Source organism: Mesoplodon densirostris, chromosome X (genome assembly GCF_025265405.1).
Source record: "Mesoplodon densirostris isolate mMesDen1 chromosome X, mMesDen1 primary haplotype, whole genome shotgun sequence".
Lineage (NCBI taxonomy): Eukaryota > Metazoa > Chordata > Mammalia > Artiodactyla > Ziphiidae > Mesoplodon > Mesoplodon densirostris.
In genome coordinates this window covers 126,735,759-126,760,279 of record NC_082681.1, presented here as the reverse complement: position 1 = coordinate 126,760,279, position 24,521 = coordinate 126,735,759, and the positions used below count along the sequence as shown (strand labels likewise).

The following is a 24,521-nucleotide window of genomic DNA, read 5'->3' as shown; positions in this document are numbered from 1 at the left end:
TTTTATCAAAACAATAGTCGCTCCCTGTAGTAAGAGCTCAATTATACCTTTTCTACAACAGAGGAGACTGCAGAGGTGAGCGGGTTTGGGAACTACCGTCCTTGGCTCTCAATTCTGGATGACATTCAAGCTCTGTAGAGACAAACAGATAACCAGAAGGACATCAGACAGGGATTCTCATTCCTTTAGAGCAGGAGTTGGCAAGCTACCACCCACAGGCCAAATCTGGCCTGCGGCCTGTTTTTATAAATAAAGTTTTATTGGCATGCAGCCACGCCCAGTTGTTTACTTACCATCTCTGGCTGCTTTCCTGCTGCAAGGGCAGAACGCAGGAGCCAGGACACAGCCCACCTGGCCTGAAAGCCAAAACTAGGAACTCTCAGGCCCTTGACAGAACACGCACGCTGAGCTCTGTGCTGGAGAAGCTGTATCCGTCCGGCGGGCTTGCATCCTTTTCTGCGGGGCTGAAGGACTTGGAGTGGGAGAGGACACCTGACTCACTGAAGGCCTCTGCCTAGTTCAGTTGGGTTAAAGATACAAGAAAACAGAAACGCAGCAACTAGGCAATATCTCCAAGCAAGAACTTTAATGAACTGGTCGCTCGTATTGACATTAAAAACCAGGGGGGGCTTCCCTGGTGGCGCAGTGGTTGAGAGTCCGCCTGCCGATGCAGGGGACACGGGTTCGTGCCCCGGTCCGGGAAGATCCCACATGCCGCGGAGCAGCTGGGCCCGTGAGCCATGGCCGCTGAGCCTGCGCGTCCGGAGCCTGTGCTCCACAACGGGAGAGGCCACAGCAGTGAGAGGCCCGCGTACCGCAAACCAACCAACCAACCAACCAGTGGGATGTATATGAAATTCTCATTTTACCTCAAGAGAAGATCTCTCATGTTGGCAGCAGGACACGTCCTGCCCACCCCCAGGTGGCTGACATTACCCCCGCCCCCAGGGGACTTTGGTGAACGCGCTCATTAGTCAGCCTTACCCAGAGAAGAGCCACGGGAGAGGGGGGACAGGGGGACCGCGAGAGGAAGGGGCGCGGCTCAGAACTTGAGGGGGATGACTGGCCAGTACTTCGGCTGCTTGCGGTCGCAGTGCTTGTCGAAGCTGAGCTGCACGGCCGCCTCCATGGCCTGGATCTTGGCGGCGCTGGCCCCGTACAGGTGCCGCATCTCAGCCCGGCGCCGCTCACCCGGCCGCTCAGCTGGGGGCAGCGCGGAGCGGCGGCGCGTGTCGCGGTACAGGTCGTGGTCCGCGTTCACGTAGTCGTCCAGGCGCGCTGCGTCCAGCTGCTGCTGCCGCCCTGGGAAGCAAGTGACACGCGCGCCGGCGCCGTGAGCCGGGTGATCTCGGCTGGCCCCCGGCCCCTTCCGCCCTCCCCCTCTAAGTGCCCCGCGCCTGCCCCGCCGGCTAGGTGGTTCTCGGACTCTACGGCGTGACCTGCGCTGGATTATCGTTGTCTCCTTAGTTGGGAGGCGCATCGCTCACTCACTTATCAGAGGGCTACAGGCAAATAGAAATGGCAATAAGCCACCAGGAAACGTGTCAGCCCAAGTTATCCAACCTCTGCAACGGGCCCTGAAAACAGAGGAGAGAAATGCAACCATGTGGGTCTCTCTCTTCATCTACACCGCTGCCCACAAGCTGCCCAGTGGGGCATGGCTGGTGGCGCTCCCATGGTTTCAAACACTGCACCAGGCCGGCAGGGAAAGGAAACGCTTCCCGGAAAAGTCCAGTGTTGCAAGAAGTAGTACTTCCCACCACAAATGAGATGGTGGGGAAAAAAGTCACCTCTTTGCAAGAGGTATGGGTTTGAGGTCATCCGGAAAAGGGCAAGGCTAGCAGCTAGAGAACTCCACCACGATCATGATCCCTGTGTGCGTCGCAAACTCAAACCACACCACACAAGGAAAGGCTAACCGATCCAACCCTTGTCGAAGGTAAAAGGGCCAAGAAAGGATAATTCTGCAGATGGCAGGGAGGCCTTGGCCACCTCGTCTTGCTGCTGTGTTGCCCGCAGCAGCCGGCCCCCTTCCTCACTGAGGGATGGGACCTGCCCCGTCACCTCCCAGGTCAGCTTAGGCTAAACTTCAGGTGGGAGGTGATATGCTCCAATCCTACGAATTTAAATGGATTCTTGTAAAGCAAGACAGATTTACTCAGGTCATTCTCCCCTCTCGATTTTTACTGTAACAAGTCCTAGTATCATAACTTGTATTCTTATGTAAATAGAAACAACATAAAAATGTCAACAAAACATAAGGTCAAATTTAGCCAACTTACAGATTTTGTGACTGTCAAGAACAGAGAAACTGGTAGCAGAATGCACACATCTGTAGCCACCGCTAGCAAGAGAAATACTAAGGAGTGAAGATGGTTGTAGGGGAATAAAACAATGATATAAATCATTCTTTCCTTCGTTAAAACAAAAGTAGTAGAATGAAAGCTGAGTATGGAAGGGAACACAACAGTGAGCAAATCAAGTGACTGGCAAGATATTTACATGGCTATGCTATTTATGTGGCTAGGCACAGACACTCACAAATCCCGTTCTTTATAAATCGCACCTTGGAGCTGGAGGGAAGGAGTTTTATACTCTTGGAAACATTATTAAAAATACATACGACCATTTGTCTCTTAGCACATCTGCAGTTTATTTTTAATTAAAAAACTTTTTTCCCCCTGGAGTCAGTGCCACCATCTTCCCCCTACACTTGGTGATGCTGCTCCCCTGCAAACAGAGAAAAGAATGCGGGACATGAAGATAAAAGGTTCCAGCTCTACATCAAGCTTTACTGCTTACAATTTTAGAAAAGGCACTTTGCCTCACTAGATTTGGAGTTTCTCATTTGTAAAATTAGGAGGCTGGGACTGACCTCCACCGTCGCTTCTGCAGTTTGTTTTTATACGAGGAAGTACTATGGGAACAAGGCAAATGACTGTCAAGCAGAAGACATGCAATGTAACTGTTACCTTATCCATGAAAAAGACAGAATTGACCTACCGTGAAAGGCGGAACTAAACCAAAATATTGGCCTGATATGCAAATGAATGGGAGGTCAACAAGCATTTGTTTCTCATTTTTGGTCTTTCTGGCAAATCTGAAACTTCAGGATTTAAGACGTTCAATTCTCATGGGTGTCTGAATCGTACCCCCTCCTCCCCTGGGGACTACTCTTCCAAAGGCTTGGCATCTCCACCCGAGCCAGGGACAGAAGAGCCCCTCTGCCACCTGTGACATGTTACCAATCCTCGGCCCCGAGGGGACGATCCCACGTGATCCCTCAGAGCCTCTGCATGTAGACGACAGAGGCTCCCAGACCACGGGCCTTTCACTCTCGAAGTTGTCCCAAGACTATCATCATCCTCACTGACAGATTTAGTGACACAACAGATGTTCAACTTCCTGTTGAAATCAGTGTCTCAGTTTAAAAGTTTTAATAAACACTGGAATCTTGGCTGTCTTATAAGTGTTGCTCTCTGCCGTTAGGATATGTGAATTTAACCTTTTTACTGTTGCATCTTTATTTTTCTTTTCCTTATAACTCAACATGGTTATAACGATGCTTCTTTCTGCTGCCCTTCTGACAAAAACTATCTTGCAGACGTTCAATCGGTCTAACAATTTATACGCCAAGAGCCCTTTCCTCTTATTGACAGCTGTGGACGAAATGCTACGTGACGCCAAAGCAACGCCAGCTGGCTGGCCGTCAGTGAAGCCTGTGCTGTTTTCCAAGTCTGCACTCAGCATGTGCTCATCACGGCAACCATCACAGGGTTTTAGTTCTTAACAGACTTTATACGGTGTAAGAATAAAAGAATAAAAGACACGGCCCTCTGCTCTCGGTTCTCTATTTTTATCTCCTTCCCATCCAGGTTTCCTCATGAAAATTTAAGGCCCAAACCCTGGTCCCCTCCCAGTCTCACAAGAAGTGTGGAGGTTTCCTGGTTTCCTGCACGGCGGGTAGTTGCCCTCAGACATAGAGCGGAGGGACGGGAAGCGGGTCCCCTGGCACCAGCGGCCCCCCGCGGGAGTCCACTACGGGGGAGGGCACTGTGGCCTTTACTCACCGTCTCCCCAGCCCTGGGGGAGGCCGCAATGCCCGACCCAAAGCAGGTGCTCAGAGGTTGTCAGAAGAGAGCTCAGACAAAGGCCAGACATTATTTTTTGTAAACAGCTGTTCCTTCCAGATGCTACTGGAGAAAAATGACAACCCAGGGATAGAGAAAGAGATGCTCAACTCTCAAAAGGCGCTACGTAGAGCCCCCTCCCGCAGGTCCCTGAGTCTCCATGGGGGAGAGGTTGGGGGAGGGGGAAGGACGGGGCACCGCTGAGTTGGGGGTCTGATTTTGTTCCCTTACATTCGAGTTGCTTTGCCTCTACTTACACACACACACACACACACACACACACACACACACACACACACAAAGTTCTAACATTAGACTATAAATTTGAAAACCAGTCAGCTTAAAACTAAAGACCCTCAGGCTAGCTGCGCGCTGGAGGCTACAGGTAGCATGTGAAAGTACTTTAGTGTATACCGACCTAGGGGACCAAGCAAGCCTTAGGATGCAATACTCATTTGAAGGCATCCACTTATTCTAGGTTCTATTTATTGCTTCCTCCCTCCCAATGAAAGACAGGATTCTCAATCACTGGCAGTTTTTCTTCCTGTCAAAACAAGGTGAGGACTCAGCCAGCCAGATGGAGAGTCATCTGACTGAAGCAGAGAAGTCGAACAACACACTTCAGAAATAGCTGAACAGGGGCCTTGTCATGCAGAGGTCGGTCATTTTTCCCCAAAACGGCTGTGGGACTCAATGTTACCAAGCACTTTTTTCTTGTAGGATACTTGACCAAGGCAGTTTGTGTTAACACAAATCAGAGTATCTTTTTCAATTTCAGCTTTAAAACAGGGTTGTAGTGGGGTGAATAGCCTCCCTGCAAATTTCCATCAACCCAGAACCTCAGAATGTGATCTTATTTGGAAATAGGGCCTTTGGGGATGTAATTAAGGATTGAGATGAGATAATTCTAGATTAGGGTGAGTCCTAAATCCAGTGAGTGTGTCCTTATGTGAGACAGAAAAGGACACATACAGACACAGGGGGAAACCACGTAAAGCTGGCGGCAGAGATGGCAGCCTTGCTGCCACAAGCCAATGAAAGCCAGGAGCTGCCAGAAGCTGCAAGAGGCAGGCACTAGAGCCCTTGGGAGGAAGAGTCTTCTGGCCTGCAGAACTGTAAGAGAATAAGTTTCTGTAGTTTTAAGCCACATGCTTTGTGGTAATTTGTTACAACAGCACTAGGAAACTAATTCAGGGGTTAACATGCATACAGAGTTAAAACAGGAAAAACAGGATTACACTATTAAGGAGAAACTCTACTGGACTCCATCTGTGTTCAGGATATGTAACCTTGATATTTTTTGCCTCAATCTATACATTTACATGGTGTTACCAATGTAGGCTTAAGGTCTATAAAGGAAAAAACAATCATGGGAAGTGACTTGGACTTCAGAGACCCTGACATAGCAGGAAAACATTCATTCAGTATTCCAAGATAATTAGCTCAAAGGCAGAACATTTTGGAGGACAAAGCACTAAGACAAATGAGTGTTAAAGAACGTGATTTCCCCCCATTTTCCTAGGATTAGCATGTCTGATTATATTCTCTGCTGTGTTGCCAGAATTAATGACCTCAGCACAACCGAGCGAAAGCAAAGACTTGATTTATATCACGAATGCCTCGTTTCTGGCTTGTCAGCAACACACCCAGAACACAGGTGCTTGCCAGCAGAGCTGGAGCCATTACTGACGGGTCTTCCAGCCTCACCCCACATCCCTAACTCGACGACAGATGTAATCCCCAAGTCCGTGGGCAATCACCATGTTTACTTTCAGAATAAAAGTGCGTTTCCATCCCTCCCTTCCATTTTTCTATGGCCATTCACACGTATCTTCTCACGGACTGGTTTGATGCCCCGAACATCTGGACTAGATGAAACACACACATGGCGGAATTGTGCTCAATCAGTTTGATTCCACACTTGAATCTCATTGACGAAACTAAGCCAGCTCCCTAAACGCTGGGCCGTAGGTTTCATTACATCTTCTAGGTTTTCGGTGAGGGTGGAATGAGGGAGAGCGGGACGGGTTCCAGCAGACTGACTGAAGGCTCGCTAGGAAGACGAGAGTCTAAACCTTCCTGCTCGAGTGGACATGACGTAAAGGAGAAGATGTCGCCCATCAAATGTCTACAAGGTACACCTGGGCCCTTGGTAAGACCAGCACTTTCTGAGTGCTGGGCGGGGAGGGCACTGAGCCCTTTCTTTCCCTCTCATTCCACACTGCCCCCATCCCTCAAAGCCTAGTGTGCACTCCGTTTCTCCACCACCAGCCCGTGGAGCTCCTCTGACCACTGAGCCCACTCACTGGCTCGTCCCCTCATTTGCAAAACTACCCGTGGCCCACACCATAAAGGGCTCTTGTAGGTGTCATTTTAAACTTGATTTTGTCTTCTCTTCCCACGTGGGTTTATGCTCTTTGAGAGATGTCCCTGTTTGGGCCCGACATCTACCCCCAAGACACAGGTGACAACTATCTGATTGGCTCGTGCCCAGACAACAGTGGCAAGGGTTTGTTTCGGGGCGCCTGCTTCTCTACGGGGAATGAGAACTTTCACTCATTTTCCCTCTAAGTATTGGGACGAGGACCTCGCAGTCTCAACTGATGGTTATATTTATGACTAAAAAATGATACCTTCCTTAACCTAACAATAAACATTTTTCCTAAGAAATAACTGACAGCACAGCTGACCTTTTAAAACTTCACAACTGTCTACTTTCCCATAAGTAATGTTACCAGTGAAGTTTTAAATAACAGCAATATCTCGCTAGGAAACGATGACATATAATATATTCAAAAGCATGCCTGTTACCGCTGCACAAAAAAGAGTTCTTTGTTTACGCTACTTAATATTTTTTTGGTTTTCATTGCTGAAATATGTGAAATGAGAGACTGTCTGGAGGAACAGTAATCACAAACAAGAACACGTTGTCCAGTCTAAAGGATTTTATCCCAAGAAAATATTAAATAAGACTCAGATGATGATGAATTATATAACGTATACATTCCTCTGGAGGTGAATAGTCCTGAAAAGCGAAATCTTTCAAGTTTAGCTACATCTTCCTTTGCTAGTAATATTTTATACAATCTGTGTTCTCTAAATGATTCATGTTCAGGGCTGAATTTGTCCTAATTGAATAAGTAGTTTCTAGTGGCTCAAAGAGCAAAACAACTTGAACCGAAACAACTTGAACCGAGTATTCACATGACTCAGGTCCCTCATCTCTTTATTCAAACATTTCCCAACTGTGTATGTAACTAAACCTCTGTGAGCATTTCCAGCGAAGGTAACGGATTGGGAAGCGCCACGGGCATTCCGATTCCTTATGTCTGAATGCCATCACTCAGGACTGCTCCAAGGAACACGAATTGATCCTATAAGCCACTCAAAGTGCTGGTGAAAAACCTAGCGCTGGTGAAGTGCTGCCCATTATTTTTGGTGGGGCAGCGTCAGGCCCTGGCAGCTGCTTCTCACAGAGACCGCATCTTTCGCAGGAAGATTAGATTCCGACACCAAAGCCTGTTCTCACCCTCGCCAGACAACTCTCATGTCTCCCGGGGACCTGATAAAGCTTTCAGGGCGGACTGCAGGACACAAGAGCACCAGAGATCCCAGCACGAGCAATTTTGAATTATGTTACAATTACACATTTTTAAAGCACAAAGTAGCGGAAGCTCAATGCGTTTAGTGCTGTTATGAGGAAGGTGGAAGCAGGTTCATTTCCCCAGCCCGTGTAGTTTACTATATTAACTTATATCAAGCAAGAATGTCCTCGAAACAGAACTAAAAGTTGTGGTAATGACTACTTTGACAAAATTGTATTAGTGGCTCAATTCGACAGATATCAAAGCTTTTCATTCTTTTATGTTTTAAATATTCTAAATCAATTTAAGAGTTTGAAAAGTGCTGCCTAGGGCAGAAATATATGACTTCATTTTTTTCGAAGTCAGAGAATACTTTATTACAACTATGCAGAATCTCAATCAAGCACTCACTAATCAGCGACCAGAGATGATCATACTAAGTGAAGTAAGTCAGACAGAGAAAGACAAATACCATATAATATCCCTTATATGTGGAATCTAAAATATGATACAAATGAACCTATGAAACAGAAACAGACTCACGGACATAGACAACAGACCTGTGGTTGCCAAGAGGGAGGGGAGGCGGGAGAGGGATGGAGTGGGAGTTTGGGATTAGCAGATGTAAGCTATTCTATATAGAATGGATAAACAACAAGGTCCTACTGTAGAGCACAGGGAACTATATTCAATATCCTGTGATAAACCATAATGGAAAAGAACATGAAAAAGAATATATAAATGTACAACTGAGTCACTTTGCTATGCAGCAGTAATTGACATGACATTGTAAATCAACTATACTTCAATTAAAAAAATAACAATCAAGCACTAATCAAGACAGTATCAGAGTAAAACCAGTTCACGGTTAATAATCCATGTTAAAGGATGAGTTATTGGCAACAAACCATAACACTAACACTTCTTGGGCACTGACTTCCGCACAGAGCACTGTTGTATAACTTTTCTTATCTCATTTCATCTTCATAGTTACCACCCCATTCATTAGAATCCCCATTTCACAGATGAGGAGACTGAGGCACAGGGTAGCGGTGCACAGGATAAGAACCTCCAGCTAGTAAGTGCTGGAGTGGGGCTGGAAGCCTCTGATTCCAGCAGTCCTGCCACAGCTACCCCTGTGTAATTCTACTAACAATAATGTAAGTATTGGTGAGTAGGGATGGAGGTTGTAATAGTTTCCATAAAATTCCCTTTTTTGTTGGTTTGCTATCTAGATCACGGTAAAACAAACACGTACCAGATTTTCTTCACAGCAATGACAAGACCTGTGTGGTTCACTTTACGTCCCACTCACAGACTGCATTTGGAAACAAAGAAAATTCTGACAGGGTGACTGTATTAGTTTCCTAGGGCTGCTGTAACAAAATGCAGCACACTGGGTGCCTTAGAACAACAGAAATGTCTTGTCTCACAGCTGGGGAGGACAGAAGTCTGAGATCAAGCTGTCAGCAGGGCCGTGCCCGTCCAGAGGCGCTAGGGAAGGTCTGTTCCAGGCCTTTCTCCCAGCTTCTGGCAGTTCTTGGCTTGTGGCAGCAGAACTCCAGTCCTCTCATCCCGTTCTCCCTGGGTGCGCATCTGCCTCTGTTTCCAAATTTTTCTCTTTTTATAAGGACACCAGTCATACTGGATCAGGGCCCACCCTAATCTCATTTTAATTTGTTACCTCTGTGAAGACCCTCTCTCCAAATAAGGTCACATCCTGAGGTCTGGGTGGGGGTTAGGACTCCAACAAATCTTTTTTTAGCGGACACAATTCAACCCATAACAGTGACGATAATAATAGGACTTGGAGCCCTGATGTAAACTCAGCAGATCTAGGGATGATATCAAATGAAACATGCAGTTCCTCAAGTTTATAAAATATTCAATGCCTACCTCACCTTGTAAAATGGCCCAAAGAACCACAGCAAGTTTAGCACTTCATGGGATAAGGTTTGAAAAGTTCTGATTTAAGGCTCATAATTAATACTGAAAGACTTCATTCATTCATTCAAAATAATATTAAGTGCCAGGCAAAACTTAGCAGGCAATTTTCATGACTTTCTCTTAACCTACCTAGAATTCTACCTGACAATGGCAAGACGGAGAAACAGGGATGGTTCTTAACCAGACATCTGTAACTGAACTGCTGACACGTGAAGGACTCTATTTTCACGTCATTCATCTCTATTTTTCACTAAATAACTCCGTCAGGTTTATTTTAAATTAGCAGGTCATTCAAAATGGCCTTTTAGATGGCTGGGGTTTGCTCCCATCCTTAATTACAACTTCTATCATAAATGTGGCACTCCCCCTCGTGGGAAAAACATGTTCTTCTGCCTTTGGGTACGGACAACAGAAACAAGCCCTGTCTCCATCATATTTTCTTTTTCAAAAGCTGTAACAAACAGCATTCCAACCACACATGGACATGCTCCAATGCCAAGTCTCCCTCATCTGTCACATACTTTTAAACGAGACTAACAGTTATTTCAACTGTATTTTGAAAAAAGGTAAAATTTATTCCCGAAGATCAAGGAAAGACATGCATTCTATGTATAACAGAAAGTACTGTTTTAAAAATACTTGTTTGCACATACTTTCTAATATGCATCAAAGAAGTCAAAGGTTTAATCAAAAGAAGGGAAGTAAAGCTGAATGAGCAGTGAAGAATCATAGGCAGACACTAAAAGGCATGAGACTTTATACACAGCCCATTGCTCAGTTCCTGGCACCCAGTGGGGGAATCAATAAATGCTCACCGGGCCTCCCTGGTGGCGCAAGTGGTTGAGAGTCCGCCTGCCGATGCAGGGGATACGGGTTCGTGCCCCGGTCTGGGAGGATCCCATATGCCGCGGAGCGGCTGGGCCCGTGAGCCATGGCCGCTGAGCCTGCGCGTCCGGAGCCTGCGCGTCCGGAGCCTGTGCTCCGCGACGGGGGAGGCCACAACAGTGAGAGGCCCGCATACCGCAAAAATAAATAAATAAATGAATAAATAAATAAATGCTCACCCATCATTAGGAAAACACAGACCAATCAAGATGTAAATGAAATGCACCCATCCCCAGGCTTCTATGTCTCCGTTTACTAGAAAGTTCTAGGCAAAATATATAATTAGAACTCAATAAAAACAATATTGAGACGGCATGTCGTAATAGGGAGAAGAGCATTTGTATGTCTGTTAGAGACACTGAAAATGTAAATGGGCTGGTGAACCTTAACAGTAAGGAAAGCACAAAAAGCAGTTTTAGTTTTGTGTGGCAAGTTAGTAAGAAATTCAAAAACTAAAATTCCTGCTTTCCGACTGAAGATTTCAGGCCATTATCACCATTCTCTAACCCCAGGAACAGACAGCCACGGGACAGGATCAAACCGGAGAAGTTCAATACCAGGCATTTTGGTATTCTTTTTAGGTTCCCACTGGTGTCTACTCTGGAGGGAGCTTGAGATTTAAGAGCCGGTGGCTCTGCAACACCAGGGCGGTCTCTGAGCTGTGCACCAGTGAGACGGCAGCGGCATTTCAGGCACCTAGTGGCCCTAAGCCCTGAGCCTGTGCTACAGGAACAAGCACAGGAACTGGAGTCGCACACACCTTGCTTTGAATCCTAACAGCAAAGTACTAGTTGATACCACAGAACAAGTCAATGAAGCTCCTGAAGGTTCACTTTCCTTATATGTGAAATGGGCTTAAAACCTTGAGGGACTGTTGTGTAGAGTAGGGAATGCACACACACACACACACACATGCATGCACACACCCCATCTGGTGTAGTGTCTGAAATTCAGTAAATGGCAGAGGTACTATTAGGATAAGTTTTGTTCTAGAACCAAAAAAAAAAAAAAAAGTCCTATATTAAAACAACCCTGAAAACTAATATAAGTGAGGTACCACATCACCAGAGCTTTTCCAGGCTTAGGATTGGGTTTGAAATATTATCTGTACCCAAGGGAGGACTTAGAAGGTTATAAATGAGGGCCGGACGGGACTTCCCTGGTGGTCCAGTGGGTAAGACTCCATGCTCCCGAAGCAGGGCGGCCTGGGTTCAATTCCTGGTTGGGGAACTAGATCCGGCATGCATGACGCAACTAAGAAGCCTGCAGGCCAGCGAGTGCTGAAATGAAGATGTTGCATGCAACAAGTAAGAGCCAGGGCGGCCAACATAAATAAATAAATAAAGATAACTGTGGGCAGGAGACAAGGCCGGGGCGGGGCGGGGCCGCGGAGGGGGCGGGCTGCACTTACGGCGCTCCTTCTGGTGCCTCTCGGTCTGGGCGAAGTACTGGCGTAGCTCCTCCGTGATCTCCATGTTGCTCACGTCGCATTCTATGCCACCATCGTCGGACTCGCTCTCTTTCTCCTTCTCCTCCTCTGCGGACCAAGCTGGCTCTTCTCGGCCGCGTGGACGTGGTCCACGCCCGCCAGCATGTGAACGACTGTGGTGGGAGCCCCGGGAGGCCGGGGGATGCTCGTAGCGCGACTGAGGCCTTCTGCCCTCCTTAGCATAAGCGCTCTGGGGAAGGCCTATGGCGGAAGAGTACCACGGGGACATGAAGAAAGATTCCATGGCCTTCCGATAGGCAATCTGGTGGCTGCGCATCCACGCCATCGCTTGATGGTAATGTTGCCAGTACCTTGCATAGACCGGATGAGAGGACCAAGACGCCAGAGCTTGCGCTGTTGCTGGCTACAAAACAAAAAGAAATGTAGGCTAGACACCACATGGTTCAGCTTCAAGAGAAACCTTCAAATGTTCAATCAACTAACCGTGTGTTTACTGGGTATCTAGTAAATATCTCCTCTCCACGAGGGTGCTACGGGGCCAAGGAGAATATAAGACGGGTCCACGCCCACGAGGGGCGCCAGGCACGTGCACACTTGCTCTGAAGTACATGTGCATGAGGCACACACAGAACAATTAGTTTGAGGTTACGGCCCATTATAAAGTGGGGACAGAGGCTAATAATGATCATTTCTAGATGAGACGCAGGGGGCAAGAGGACCTGATGTCTATCATCTTGGGCCTTTCTACCCACTGTGATTAAATGACTAATTCCAAGTTAGAAACGCCTGCCAAGAACCACATGGACTGGTGAACATGATGTTCTCCGGTCCCTCCCTCTCTGCCCCCTAAACACGTGCTGGCGGCCCACTCCTCAGTGCCTGGGACAAAAGCTGACGAGCAACACACCCGATGCTGCTCTCCCTTTAGTTTTCTGATGTACTTCTTTGGTCTTCTCCATCGTGCAGTGAGACACCAAGACCTTAAAGACTAAAACTTACCTTTTCTCTCATCAATTAAAAAAAAAACTTACCTCTGCTGCCATCTCTGATTGTGAGAGTCCAAACGAGCGCCGAAACTAGGAAAGAACAAGCAGAGTGCAGACGTCTGGTCAGTCCAGGGCTGTGATATTTGTAGCTCTTTTGCGGTTTGCACAGCAGCTCCTCAGAGGCTGTTGTCTCCCCAGGACGGTGCCTGATCTTCATGCAACACACCACGACAGCACCGACACCTGGGCGAGTGGTCTGAAAAGGAGGGATCCCCTTAGGTGTGATTCAGTGGCTCAAAGGACACTGCATTTTTCAAGTATAGTACTTGTTTCCCTATTGAAAGTAAAGTCCACGAGAGGAACCACATAAATAGCTAGTCATATGTATGGAAAAAATAATACGCGGAACATGGACTAAAAATGTACAACTATTACTTTATTTACTAACCCATAGTTCATGCCAATGCCTATTTAAATTAACCCTGGAAGGTTTCCCTGGTGGTGCAGTGGTTAAGAATCCGCCTGCCAGGGCTTCCCTGGTGGCGCAGTGGTTGAGAGTCCATCTGCCGATGCAGGGGACACGGGTTCGTGCCCCGGTCCGGGAGGATCCCACATGCCGCAGAGCGGCTTGGAGGCCCGTGAGCCATGGCCGCTGAGCCTGTGCGTCTGGAGCCTGTGCTCCGCAACGGGAGAGGCCGCAAGAGTGAGAGGCCCGCGTACCGCAAAAAAAAAAAAAAAAAAAAAAAAAAAAAAAGAATCCGCCTGCCAATGCAGGTGACACGGGTTCAAGCCCTGGTCTGGGAAGATCGCACATGCCGCGGAGCAATTAAGCCTGTGCGCCACAACTACTGAGCCTGCGCTCTAGAGCCTGTGAGCCACAACTACTGAAACCCGTGCTCTAGAGCCCGCGAGCCACAACTACTGAAGCCCGCGTGCCTAGAGCCCGTGCTCCGCAACAAGACAAGCCACCGCAATGAGAAGCCCGTGCACCGCAACAGAGTAGCCCCCACTCGCCGCAACTAGAGAAAGCTCGCGCACAGCAACAAAGACCCATTGCAGCCAAAAATTAAATGAATAAATAAATTTATATATTAAAAAAAAGTTCATAAAAAAATAAAATAAATTAACCCTGGATCTCCCAGAGGCCTGAGTAGAATAGGATACATCTTGCCAACTCACTGGAAACCTTTGTTGGGTCTTGCTGCAGGCCTGGGACTTGGAGAAGCCTCTCTAAATAAAACAACTCTCTCGGCTGGGTTGTACCCTGGGCTTTAAGCCCCCCAAATGCACCCTGCTTTGGTTTTGATTGCAAAAAGCATCTTCCAGCCAGCGTGTGACACTACACTCTCCCTGCCTACCCACGCTGCGTCTCTGCGGGAGGAGGAACTGGTCACTTGGAGACTCCACCAAGTGATCGCGTAGAATACCTTTGCCCAACAGCCTTGCTCTACCAGGATTTACTCCCTTCCGTACTATATACCTCTTGTGATTTACTGATATGGCAGGAAACACCTCAAGGTAAAGTTTAATCTGCATCCGCACCTTTTACAACCTATTTAAAACACACTTCAATTTCTTCCCTTCTGTTCAAGGGTTCAGAGATGCTCAAGTGCCAGCCGACACCAGAATGTACTTTAAAAGTTAAACAAAAGCAATAGCCTAAAATGCATGAGAATTTAAGCATCTATGAGACAAAACCCCTAACACAATGTGATGCTGAGCAAATAGGTACTTAGGTTTTGAAACTCCGGAAATCAGATACTGAAGGAGTCCTATTTTTCCTACTTTACTTAATTATAGGGTAGAATTTTAAAATCTCCAAGCCTTAAGAAATAAATTTGACTTATTTTGTAATCTCCACCAGATGTTTTGCTATGGTTAATGCGGAACACTGAGATGTTAAATTGACCACATCTTTTAAGATTTAGCCTAAAGAGAACGATTCACATTCTTTTTAAATATAATAAGCTTTCAAAGAGGGTATTTCCAAGAGGGCTGACACGGTCTTCTGTAAATTTATCTTAAACACAGCCCACACTTCCTGTTCCCTGTTCTAAATTCACAAACACACACACATGCAGTGAATGTAAACTGGAGAAAAGCTAACAAATACAGTGAAAATACAAGTGTAAATTATTGTTCACATTACTTTACAACTATAACTTAAAGGCTTAAAACATAAACAATTACCTGAAAACCTGGCTAACTGCTATGTGCTTCATAGGCTACCGAAGAAATACATATAAAAACAGTCAATACAACTAAGGGGCTAACCACCTACAGAAGTAAAACCAACACAAAAGAAATTACAATAGAAATCAGTATACACTTGAGTGCTAAAGTGTAAGGTGCAGCCTTTAAGTGGCTAATTCACTCCAGCCAGGTTTTATATGTCTACCACTGAAATCTGAACAGCTTTCTGAGTGCCTGAAGCACAAAATGACATTAAAGTGAACTCCATGTGTATCTTAATCAAATTTGTTTTAGAGATTAACAGTTAGCATAGGAATTAAATTAAAAAAGCCTATGAGACATCTGCGCATCTTGGGGAAATTAAGAGTTTTGAATCCAGACTTCTATGCCTTATAAAATACGTACTTAGAACCAGATCAATGTAAATTTTTTTTTTTTTTTTTTTTAGCGGTACGCGGGCCTCTCACTGTTGTGGCCTCTCCCATTGCAGAGCACAGGCTCTGGACGCGCAGGCTCAGTGGCCATGGCTCACGGGCCCAGCCGCTCCGCGGCATGTGGGATCTTCCCGGACCGGGGCACGAACCCGTGTCCCCTGCATTGGCAGGTGGACTCTCAACTGCTGCGCCACCAGGGAAGCCCCAATGTAAATATTAATTATCTCGAACTGGGAGATCTGACAGCTTCAGATATGTAATAAATATTATTGTGATTGAACACTACTACAGACCTCAGACGATCCTGTTTTTATTTGTAACTGGGAAAATCCAGCCTGGCTTTAGAAGCAGTAGGACCAGTATTCTGAAAATGCACAAGATGGCTTATGAGAGGCTCCCTTCTGCAGAGCTAGAAGTTAGGCATGCGTGGTAGAGTAAACAACTGTTTAAGAGGTTCAAGTGTAATTCAACGAGTGCCCCAGGCTGTTCAAATGCCAATGGCTGTGATTAAAAACGGATGGGAGTGCTAATTTGAGGAGTGGTTACTTACTTATGCCTTTGATTCAACAAATAATTTGATAGAACGGCTGCCATGTTCCACTGCGTCAGAAATCACGAAAGGCACTCGGAGCACTTTTGCAAGAAAGCAGCCAGGACTAAGAGCTGGGATGGCTGAAGAAAGCCAGTCCCAGCATTTGGACCAGAAGCCGTTCAGATTCAGCGCAGGCTGCTGACTACCTATAAAGCATATCAACTAATCTGCCGAGATGCTGACCTCTTTTAAGACCCAGGCCATTAAGGAAAGATGAATTTACATTAATCATGGAACACAGGCACCTTTGTCATCGATTTTCTTCTGATTATGCTTTCCTCACTGCTTTGGCCACTGGGACACTTATAATCAAATCTGCTGCCATCTTACAGCATGTTTAGAGTCCTCAGGCTCTATGTTCAATATGCTGCTCATGGCACCCTTGGATTTATTATTTTCCCTCCCCAAATTCCAAAGCCTATGTATCATATCCTTGTACATTTTAAGTATCTTTAAGATTCCTAAAATCCTGTAGATACTCGATTAAAAAGAGTATCGCTTATATGTGGAATCTAAAAAAAATGATATAATAAATGAACTTATATACAAAACAGAAAGAGATCCACAGACAGAAAACGAACTTAAGGTTACCAAAGGGGGAGGGGGGGGAGGGATACACTAGGAGGTTGGGATTAGCATATACACACTACTATATATAAAATAGGTAACCAACAAGCACATACTGTATAGCACAGGGAAGTCTACTCAGTATTCTGTAATAACCTATAAGGAAAAAGAATCTGAAAAAGAATATATAACTGAATCATTTTGCTGTACACTTGAAACGAATACAACATTGTAAATCAATTATACTTCAATAAAAATAATAAATAAATAAAATTTTCTTCAAGTTGAACAAAATAATCCTGAGAATGAATGACAAATTAATCAGTCTCTCTCAAATCAAATAAGAAAAAGTATAGGGCTTCCTTGGTGGTGCAGTGGTTGAGAGTCCGCCTGCTGATGCAGGGGACACGGGTTCGTGCCCTGGTCCGGGAAGATCCCACATGCAGCGGAGCGGCTGGGCCCGTGATCCATGGCCACTGAGCCTGCGCGTCCAGAGCCTGTGCTCCGCAACAGGAGAGGCCACAACAGTGAGAGGCCCGCGTACAGAAAAAAAAAAAAAAAAAAAAAAATATATATATATATATATATATAGAAAAACACATCTAAAGAAAGAGCAGCTTGCATAGGACTTTATTATGAGCTCGCTATTTCCAGTATTACTGTTGGTATTTTATACCAGCAAATTTTTTTCTCTAAAGGGCCAAATAGTAAATATTCTGGGCTTGTGTGTCACATATACTGTTACATAGCCGTCCTCTTTTTCTTAAATTAAAAAAACAACCCTTTAAAAATGTAAACATCATTCTTAGCCGTGGGCCATCACTTGCCCACCCCTGCTTTATGTTAATGCATTACAAGCCTCCATAGACTCTGCCCTCAGTATGTTGAGCATCCTAATTGTTCCTCGCTTTGCACTTGGAAATCAGTGGAGGAACTCTGAGATTCTCACCCATCTCATAAGTTATTAGGCTCAGAGTAAGACTAGTGGAAGCGAGAAAACTGTGATTATGACCAACAGCAATTTGGTGACCAGTTCCTAACACTGGGGACAAAAGAATCCTCTCTGTGACTAAATAAGCAAATCGGACCATTTCTTAAAGAGCTCCATAGACATTTAAAGACTTAATTAAGAAAAACAAAAACCAAAAAAAAACCCCACCCTAACTCCTGCAAAACAGGATCAATCAACAGGGCTTAGAAAGCATATGTAGTGCCATGATTTCTGATGGAGATTCTACTAGCTGCCCTGGGCTAGGCAGGAACCCAACAAGGACGGGAAGCACGAACTGGGAAGCAGGAGAGAGTTCTGAGTGTTTATTCCCTGGAAGAAGGAACCCATATCCTTCCCGGCTGACTGCATCAGTTAGCACCCAAGGGAAGGTGAGACCCTACTCTAAGAATGGGCCCTGTTAGCTTTTCAAAGCTGGGTTCCACAAAGGAGCTTAAGGACCTAATAAAAATGCCTGGGCTTCTGAAAAGCCAACATTAAAATAATTCTAGACACTACAGCAATACTGTCACACACCACCACCAGCTCAAAGAAAAGAAAGCTTAAGGTAGCAGCAGATTGAGCTGCCCTTTCAATGGTTTTTAATTTTATCTTTCATTCCCACCTCCCCGGAGTGTCTCCTACTCTTTTCTGGCACCCGGCTCCGTGTACTGCGCAGCACCTTTTCTCCTAATGGGATGGGGAGCTGAAGGAAAAGAGAGGGTCAATGTCAGGGAAGGCCGGGATTCACGGCACTACCAACTGGGCAGCACTCCCCAGGGAGGACAATGGCACGACAGTCACTGCCCAGCTGAGCCTGGGCGAGTACAGAGACCGAATTCATTGTCTGTCCTCAGCCACCAGAAGAGGAAGGAAAAAAACAGCGTTGAGGTCATTCACGAAACACTGCTGAGGCCCACAGGCAAAAGGCAGTGCCTCTGAGTCTCGAATGGTATATTTTTCCGTATAGCCTTTCTTAAAAACTGCACTCATTCTTCAGTGACTCTGCTTATCCTGGGAGACACATTTTTAAACGCATAAATATACATGAACAACAACAGACATGAGCTTTGTGGCTTTCAATGGATAAAATGTGACTATTTCCATTGAGTCATTAAACATTTCCACCAATAAGGAATGTGGCTTTGTTGAAAGGTAGTGACATTTTCCATTTTTATTCTTTTTTGGCCGAGCTGCACAGCTTGTGGGATCTTAGTTCCCTGACCAGGGACTGAACCTGTGCCCCGGACAGTGGAAGCACGGAGTACTAACCATTGGACCACCAAGGAATTCCTTGTACAAATTCTTTTTACTGCCTATTTAGATTCTTATAAATATAGGATCTAGGATGCATCATAGCAACCAGATAAATAAAACACAAATTCCCTTCGAAATGATAATGTATCCTCTGTAACTGGATTTTCCTCTCTATCCTCCTTTTCCACTAGAATTCTGAAAATTAAATACATGAAAATTCATCAGCTTTGATTTTTGCACAGAAACACATTCAACATTGGTCGTTAAATAAGATACGCAACTTGCCCATAAGGCTCTCCCTAACTTGCTTCTCTGAGCCAACCAGAGAATTGGGGGGATCTAATTAGGCTTTCAGGACACACGGTTTCAAGGTAGAAGGAACGGGGTCTGTTGGAGATGGCTCAAAATATTGACGGTATGGTGAGAAATCTGAATTACATTCATTGAGTCATATGCAGTTCTACGGAATCTCGGTATATGCGGTAATAACCCTATCAGAGAACATGTCTGTCTCCCAATAAACACACACACTGGTAGGAACTTCCTCAACTAAGACAAATGAGAAAATGAGGTGTTTTGGAGAGCCCTGCTTCTTGCCATCACCCCCAGCTTCGATCTGAGGCTGGCAAGTTCATCTGGCTTGCTGTCCTCAGAGGCTCCCTCCTGTGGCTTGGCGTGGTCCCGGCTTAGTGATTCAGACATCAGAGATGGCTCAAGTCTGAACGGCCTTTGCCCACCCTCAGCAATCCAAGCTCCGTCTTTCCTCCAGACACAGGCCTCCTACAAGTGCACAAGCTACTGTGTTTAGAAGGCCTGCCTCTGTCCACCTATAACAGTTAAAACTGATGGGTGAGGGAGCCTCAAACTTGAGTTTCATTTCCCTTTCATTCTCTCGACCCCAAGCCCCAATTTACCCTTCTGGCTGTTGCAATAAGAAGCAATGTCACAATGAAGGCACAGCATGGGGAAGGAGGAAGGCCGAAAGGACGTAGTTAACAATTCTTCTTTTTCATACAAACCATATTCTACCCATAGAACGGCACTGTTTAATTTGTGAGCAAGGGTGATGGATTTGGGAATGGATTTATTTGCAGGTTCACCAAATCCCCATGTGACTAACATTAAGAATCAGAAGTGAAATATGAGGACAGCCCCAGAACAAGGTTAGCCCCTGACTCCTGAACACAACAGGCAATGTGAAAGCTGAAAACTGGGGTAACCGACAAGGACTGAATACAATGCAAAAGAGGAAACAGGTAAGTTCCCTTCACTGCAAGTATATTCTTCAAACAGCAAAACCTAGTGTGACCATGAAGGAATAAGGGTTGGACAGGTAGGTAACACAAGTTAAGAGCATAAACCACGACTGGTTTAAAGTGGTTGAAGCCACCACTGGATGTCAGGAACCTTATTTCAAGTTTTCCTTCCATAAACACATACAGGGTAATTCCACGTTAATCTCTCTTTTCTGAATTTAAACGGCACTCACTATGCCCCTCTCATTTGGGCATTTAATCAATTACTTGTAGGCCTGGATTCTGCCATCTGTTCCTTTTAAATTTCCTTTTTTCCTTCCAGCATAAAAAAAATCATAGCTAATATTTCCTGCCCTTGGATGCTGTTGGGATCGCCATTTCCTGTTAACACTCTCCTCCAACCTCTACCCTCCCTAAAATCATTGAGTAGCTAGTAACTCAAATAACTCTGGCTATAAAGCTCCAAATCTTTTCGGAAAGTAGATATCTAAATACATTAATATGTTTTCAAAGATATTTTCAAATCATCTGACCTTTGATCAACAAGTTATGCTCTTTTTTCACCTGTTCACTTTTTTACACTGTTCTATAGCTGGATTTCCTATTGTAGAGAAGTACAGACGTCCCTCGGTGTTCGTGGGGAATTGGTTGCAGGACCTCCCCCCGCAAGAGACCAAAATCTGCGGATGCTCAAGTCCATTACATAAAATGGCGTGGTATAGTCGGCCCTACGTATCCGCGAATGCGGAAGGAAGTTTCCAGAGTTCCGCATCTATTTTGTGAATTCTCCAACCTCTACTCTATGCTTACTTGTTCAGTTTTCCTCCCTATCCTTCTCATTTCACCCTATCCTTAAATGTTGCACCCTAAAAACCAAAATAATCCTTCACCCTCTGGAAAACACTTTTAGAATGAAAATTCTCTCTGGAGCTTCAGTTTATATCTTTTCCCAGCACAACGACGAATACTCAGGGGAGATCTGTACACCTTACTGTGAACTTGCCTTCAGTTATGCCTATCCATAGTTACTAGCTAGCAGTCTTGGCAAATATATGGTTTCTGTTCACATTGCCATCCCAAAGGGGCTGTTACTCCTATAAACTATATTAGTAAAAACTGTACGTGTAAAGGTTACCCCCACCCCATAATTCATGGGAACTCTGAGAGTAACTCCAGAAATGTTATTTGTGTTCTTAATCTTCAGTCTAAACTTTCAAGTAATGTTATTCTGACTTAAGGTGCAAAACAGCTGAATACAGAATCTAGCCTGTGAAACAACTTTAAAAATCATTCCTGGGGCCTCCCTGGTGGCGCAGTGGTTGAGAGTCCGCCTGCCGATGCAGGGGATACGGGTTCGTGCCCCGGTCTGGGAGGATCCCATATGCCGCGGAGCGGCTGGGCCCGTGAGCCATGGCCGCTAAGCCTGCGCGTCCGGAGCCTGCGCGTCCGGAGCCTGTGCTCCGCAACGGGAGAGGCCACAACAGTGAGAGGCCCGCATACCGGAAAAAAAAAAAAAAAAAAAATCATTCCTGAAAAAAATAAAATTGTTCAGAACCATCTGGTCTGTACTAAGGGACTCTCAGGATTTCAGAGCTAAAAGGTACTTCGTTGGCCACTGGTGCAACTTCACTTAACTACTGAGGAAGAACAGAGAGAAAAGACATTCTCCACCTCCACAGGTAAGGCGCACAGAAGACCGCAGGTGCCAAATGTTCTCCAGGTAACTGCCATCAAAACCTCTGACCTCCCACAGAGGTCAACGTGCGAGGGAAAAGAGAGGAAAAGAAAACCCCAATTTTTGAATAGACGGGCCAATATCCTAGACTTCCCTCTAAGGATGAGGCTGACCTGGGTGATCTGTTCTGATTCTGGGCTGGATGGGCAAAGTCCGAATTCACCTTCCAGACCTAGCTTGACATAGTATTACCTGGCACATCACAATCACACTGGGGAGCTTTCATAAAAATACCGATGCCGGGGGCCCACTTCTAGAAATTCGAATTTAACTGGTCTGGGATGGAGGCCCGGGCATTTAAAAGCCATCCAGTGATTCTGGCGCACGGCAGAGCCGAGGGGCTCTGGAACCAGTTCCCTCTCACAATTAGCGGGATGCTAATTACGACGATAACGTGACAGGCAAGCCCTCTCCTCTCCCGGCCTCAGAGAAAGTCAGGCTCAGAGGCCGCCAGCCTCAGGGGCCTCCAGGGTCCTCCTTCACTCCCCAAATGAAACCCAGCCGCCCCCGGAGTCACCTCGAGGGCGCGTAGCTTGCGAATCCTGGGCGGTGGGCGAGCAGGGACCTATTTCCGGTGGGAAACAGGAGACGTGGAGCGTGGGAGAGGCTGTTGCCGGGGCGACTAGACGTGAGCGTCCGGTGTGGGTCACGTGGCCATGACGCGCAGGAAGTCCCTCCCCGTGGTTGACGTCACGTCCTCGCCGCGTTCCGCACCACGCAGCGGGAGTGGCGCGAAATGGGGGCTCCGCCTCTCGGGGCGGAGCGTGGGGACGGCCGGTGCAGGGTGTAGTGACCAGATCGCGGCACTCGGGGCCCGGGGTGGGGGTGGGGGGCACTCCTGTGCCTCGGGGTCGGGCGGTGGGTCGGGAAGACGACGGTCGTTTCTGCACGGCTTCCGCCTCCGCTACAGTTCCTTGGCATTTAACTCTTCGCTCTGAACTTTCTCACTTCCGTTCCCTTGTGTTTAGTTAGCCTTTGCTTTTTTTAAAAACTAAAACGGAGGGTGGTCGTGGCCCAGGCTTTGAAAATAGTCACCCAGATCTGAGTTTGAGTGCGATTCTAGCGCTTAGTTTATTAACCACCCTAAGCCTCGGGTTCTCGCCCCGAAGAGGTGAGAAATACCTGGTACACAGGGCCTGGTGCGTGATAGTTGACAAAAATTGGTGCCTATTAATTAACATTTTTCAAATCATCACAATCATGATCAGCAATACCTGTCCTGTTAGCATCGCAGAGGATCAATAATAACCAAGAATAAATCACTCAAAGCCTAAGTGGCATAATCCTTTCTGGGGTAAATTGGCAAATTGCGCCAAGAGCCCTAAAAGGGGGCATATTTCTGTACTAGAATGTTCACTTCCGAGAATTTATTCCAAGGAAAAACAGACGTAAACCGGATGCTCATTGCAGAATTATTTCAAAAAGTGGAAAGTGGAAACAACTTAAATGCCTAATAAGAGTAAATGGCTAACTCAATTAGACTTTATCAATGGTGTGAACATTATTACCATGTTATTCCTATACTCAAGAAGAATCAAATACTATAGAAGAATATTAACAAATTAGTACTGGATGCCTACTGTGTGTCAAGTATTATTCCACATTTGCATTGTCCATTGCAGCTACTTGCCATACATGGCTGCTGAGAGCTTGAGATGTAGTCTGAACTGAGGTGGGCTGGAAGGGTAAATTACACAGTGGCTATTACAGAATTCGTTTGAAAAAGTGAATGTGAGATACCTCATTTTAAAATAGTAACAACATGTTAGAGAAGGACTGTTTAGGTTAAGTAAAATATAAGATTAAAATTAATTTCATCTTTATCTTTTTACTTTATTAACGTGGCTACTAGAACATTCAGCATTCTATATGGGGCACGCAATATATAATTATATATGTCTATTGGACAGCGGTATTCCATTTACTGGATATATGGTGGTAAACAAGACAGTTTTTGACCTCCTAAAATGAGCACCACTGAGTAGAGTGCAGACAGTAAATAACATCATTGTACAGCATGGTAATAAGCTCTTTGCAGAAAATATAGCAGGGTAAGGGCCAGAAAGTGTGTTTATTTTGAGGGTGGTTATTTTAGACAAGATTCGTCCTCCAGAAAGTGGATGTGGGAGGAACTAAGATATTTGTGGATAGAAGGGTGGGGGGATAGCAGGGGTGCCTTCTAGAAGAAGTCAGGGATGGATTGAGGCTGATAAATCAATTGGGTCCTGGTGGAGTCTTTGCCAGAGGGAAGAAACCACATCACGGGAGGAAGGGAAGAGAGAAGACGGGTAAGATACCAGGGAGAAAGAGCTTAGGGGGCCCCTGGTAAAAGCAGAACAAAGCAGGCCTGGAGTGGACGTGTTTCAGGTTGAGTAGTTACTGGAGTACTATGATTCATATACAATAGTACTACGAGTGTGTGTATATATTCTCTCTCTCTGGGTGTAAGGTGTTCAGAGTCGAAAGGGAGACCCACCAGGCCAGGGGCTCAAATTCCACCTACCTTGTAGGTCCAGA

At 45.9% G+C, this 24,521-nt stretch overlaps 1 protein-coding gene across 2 annotated transcripts; it reads right to left on the bottom strand.

Annotated features, from left to right (window-relative positions):
- Nucleotides 1-571: 571 nt before the first annotated feature.
- On the bottom strand, nt 572-22,647 carry GEMIN8 (gem nuclear organelle associated protein 8). 2 transcript variants are annotated; one of them, XM_060087174.1, is made up of 4 exons: nt 22,522-22,647; nt 13,028-13,238; nt 11,958-12,399; nt 572-1,302 (listed from the first exon to the last, which is right to left on the bottom strand). In XM_060087174.1, the coding sequence occupies exons 2-4, from the start codon at nt 13,037-13,039 to the stop codon at nt 1,043-1,045; spliced, it is 714 nt and encodes a 237-aa protein (XP_059943157.1). In that variant the 5' UTR covers nt 13,040-13,238; nt 22,522-22,647; the 3' UTR covers nt 572-1,042. The 2 variants fall into 2 exon arrangements, with proteins under 2 accessions (XP_059943157.1, XP_059943159.1); XM_060087176.1 differs by having other exon boundaries at nt 13,028-13,072.
- Between the last annotated feature and the right edge of the window lie 1,874 nt (nt 22,648-24,521).

Coding starts and splice junctions, on each gene's coding strand:
- GEMIN8 (XM_060087174.1), bottom strand. Junction 1,303..11,957: donor GAGGCACCAGAAGGAGCGCC/GTAAGTGCAGCC, acceptor CTTGCTTCCCAG/GGCGGCAGCAGCAGCTGGAC.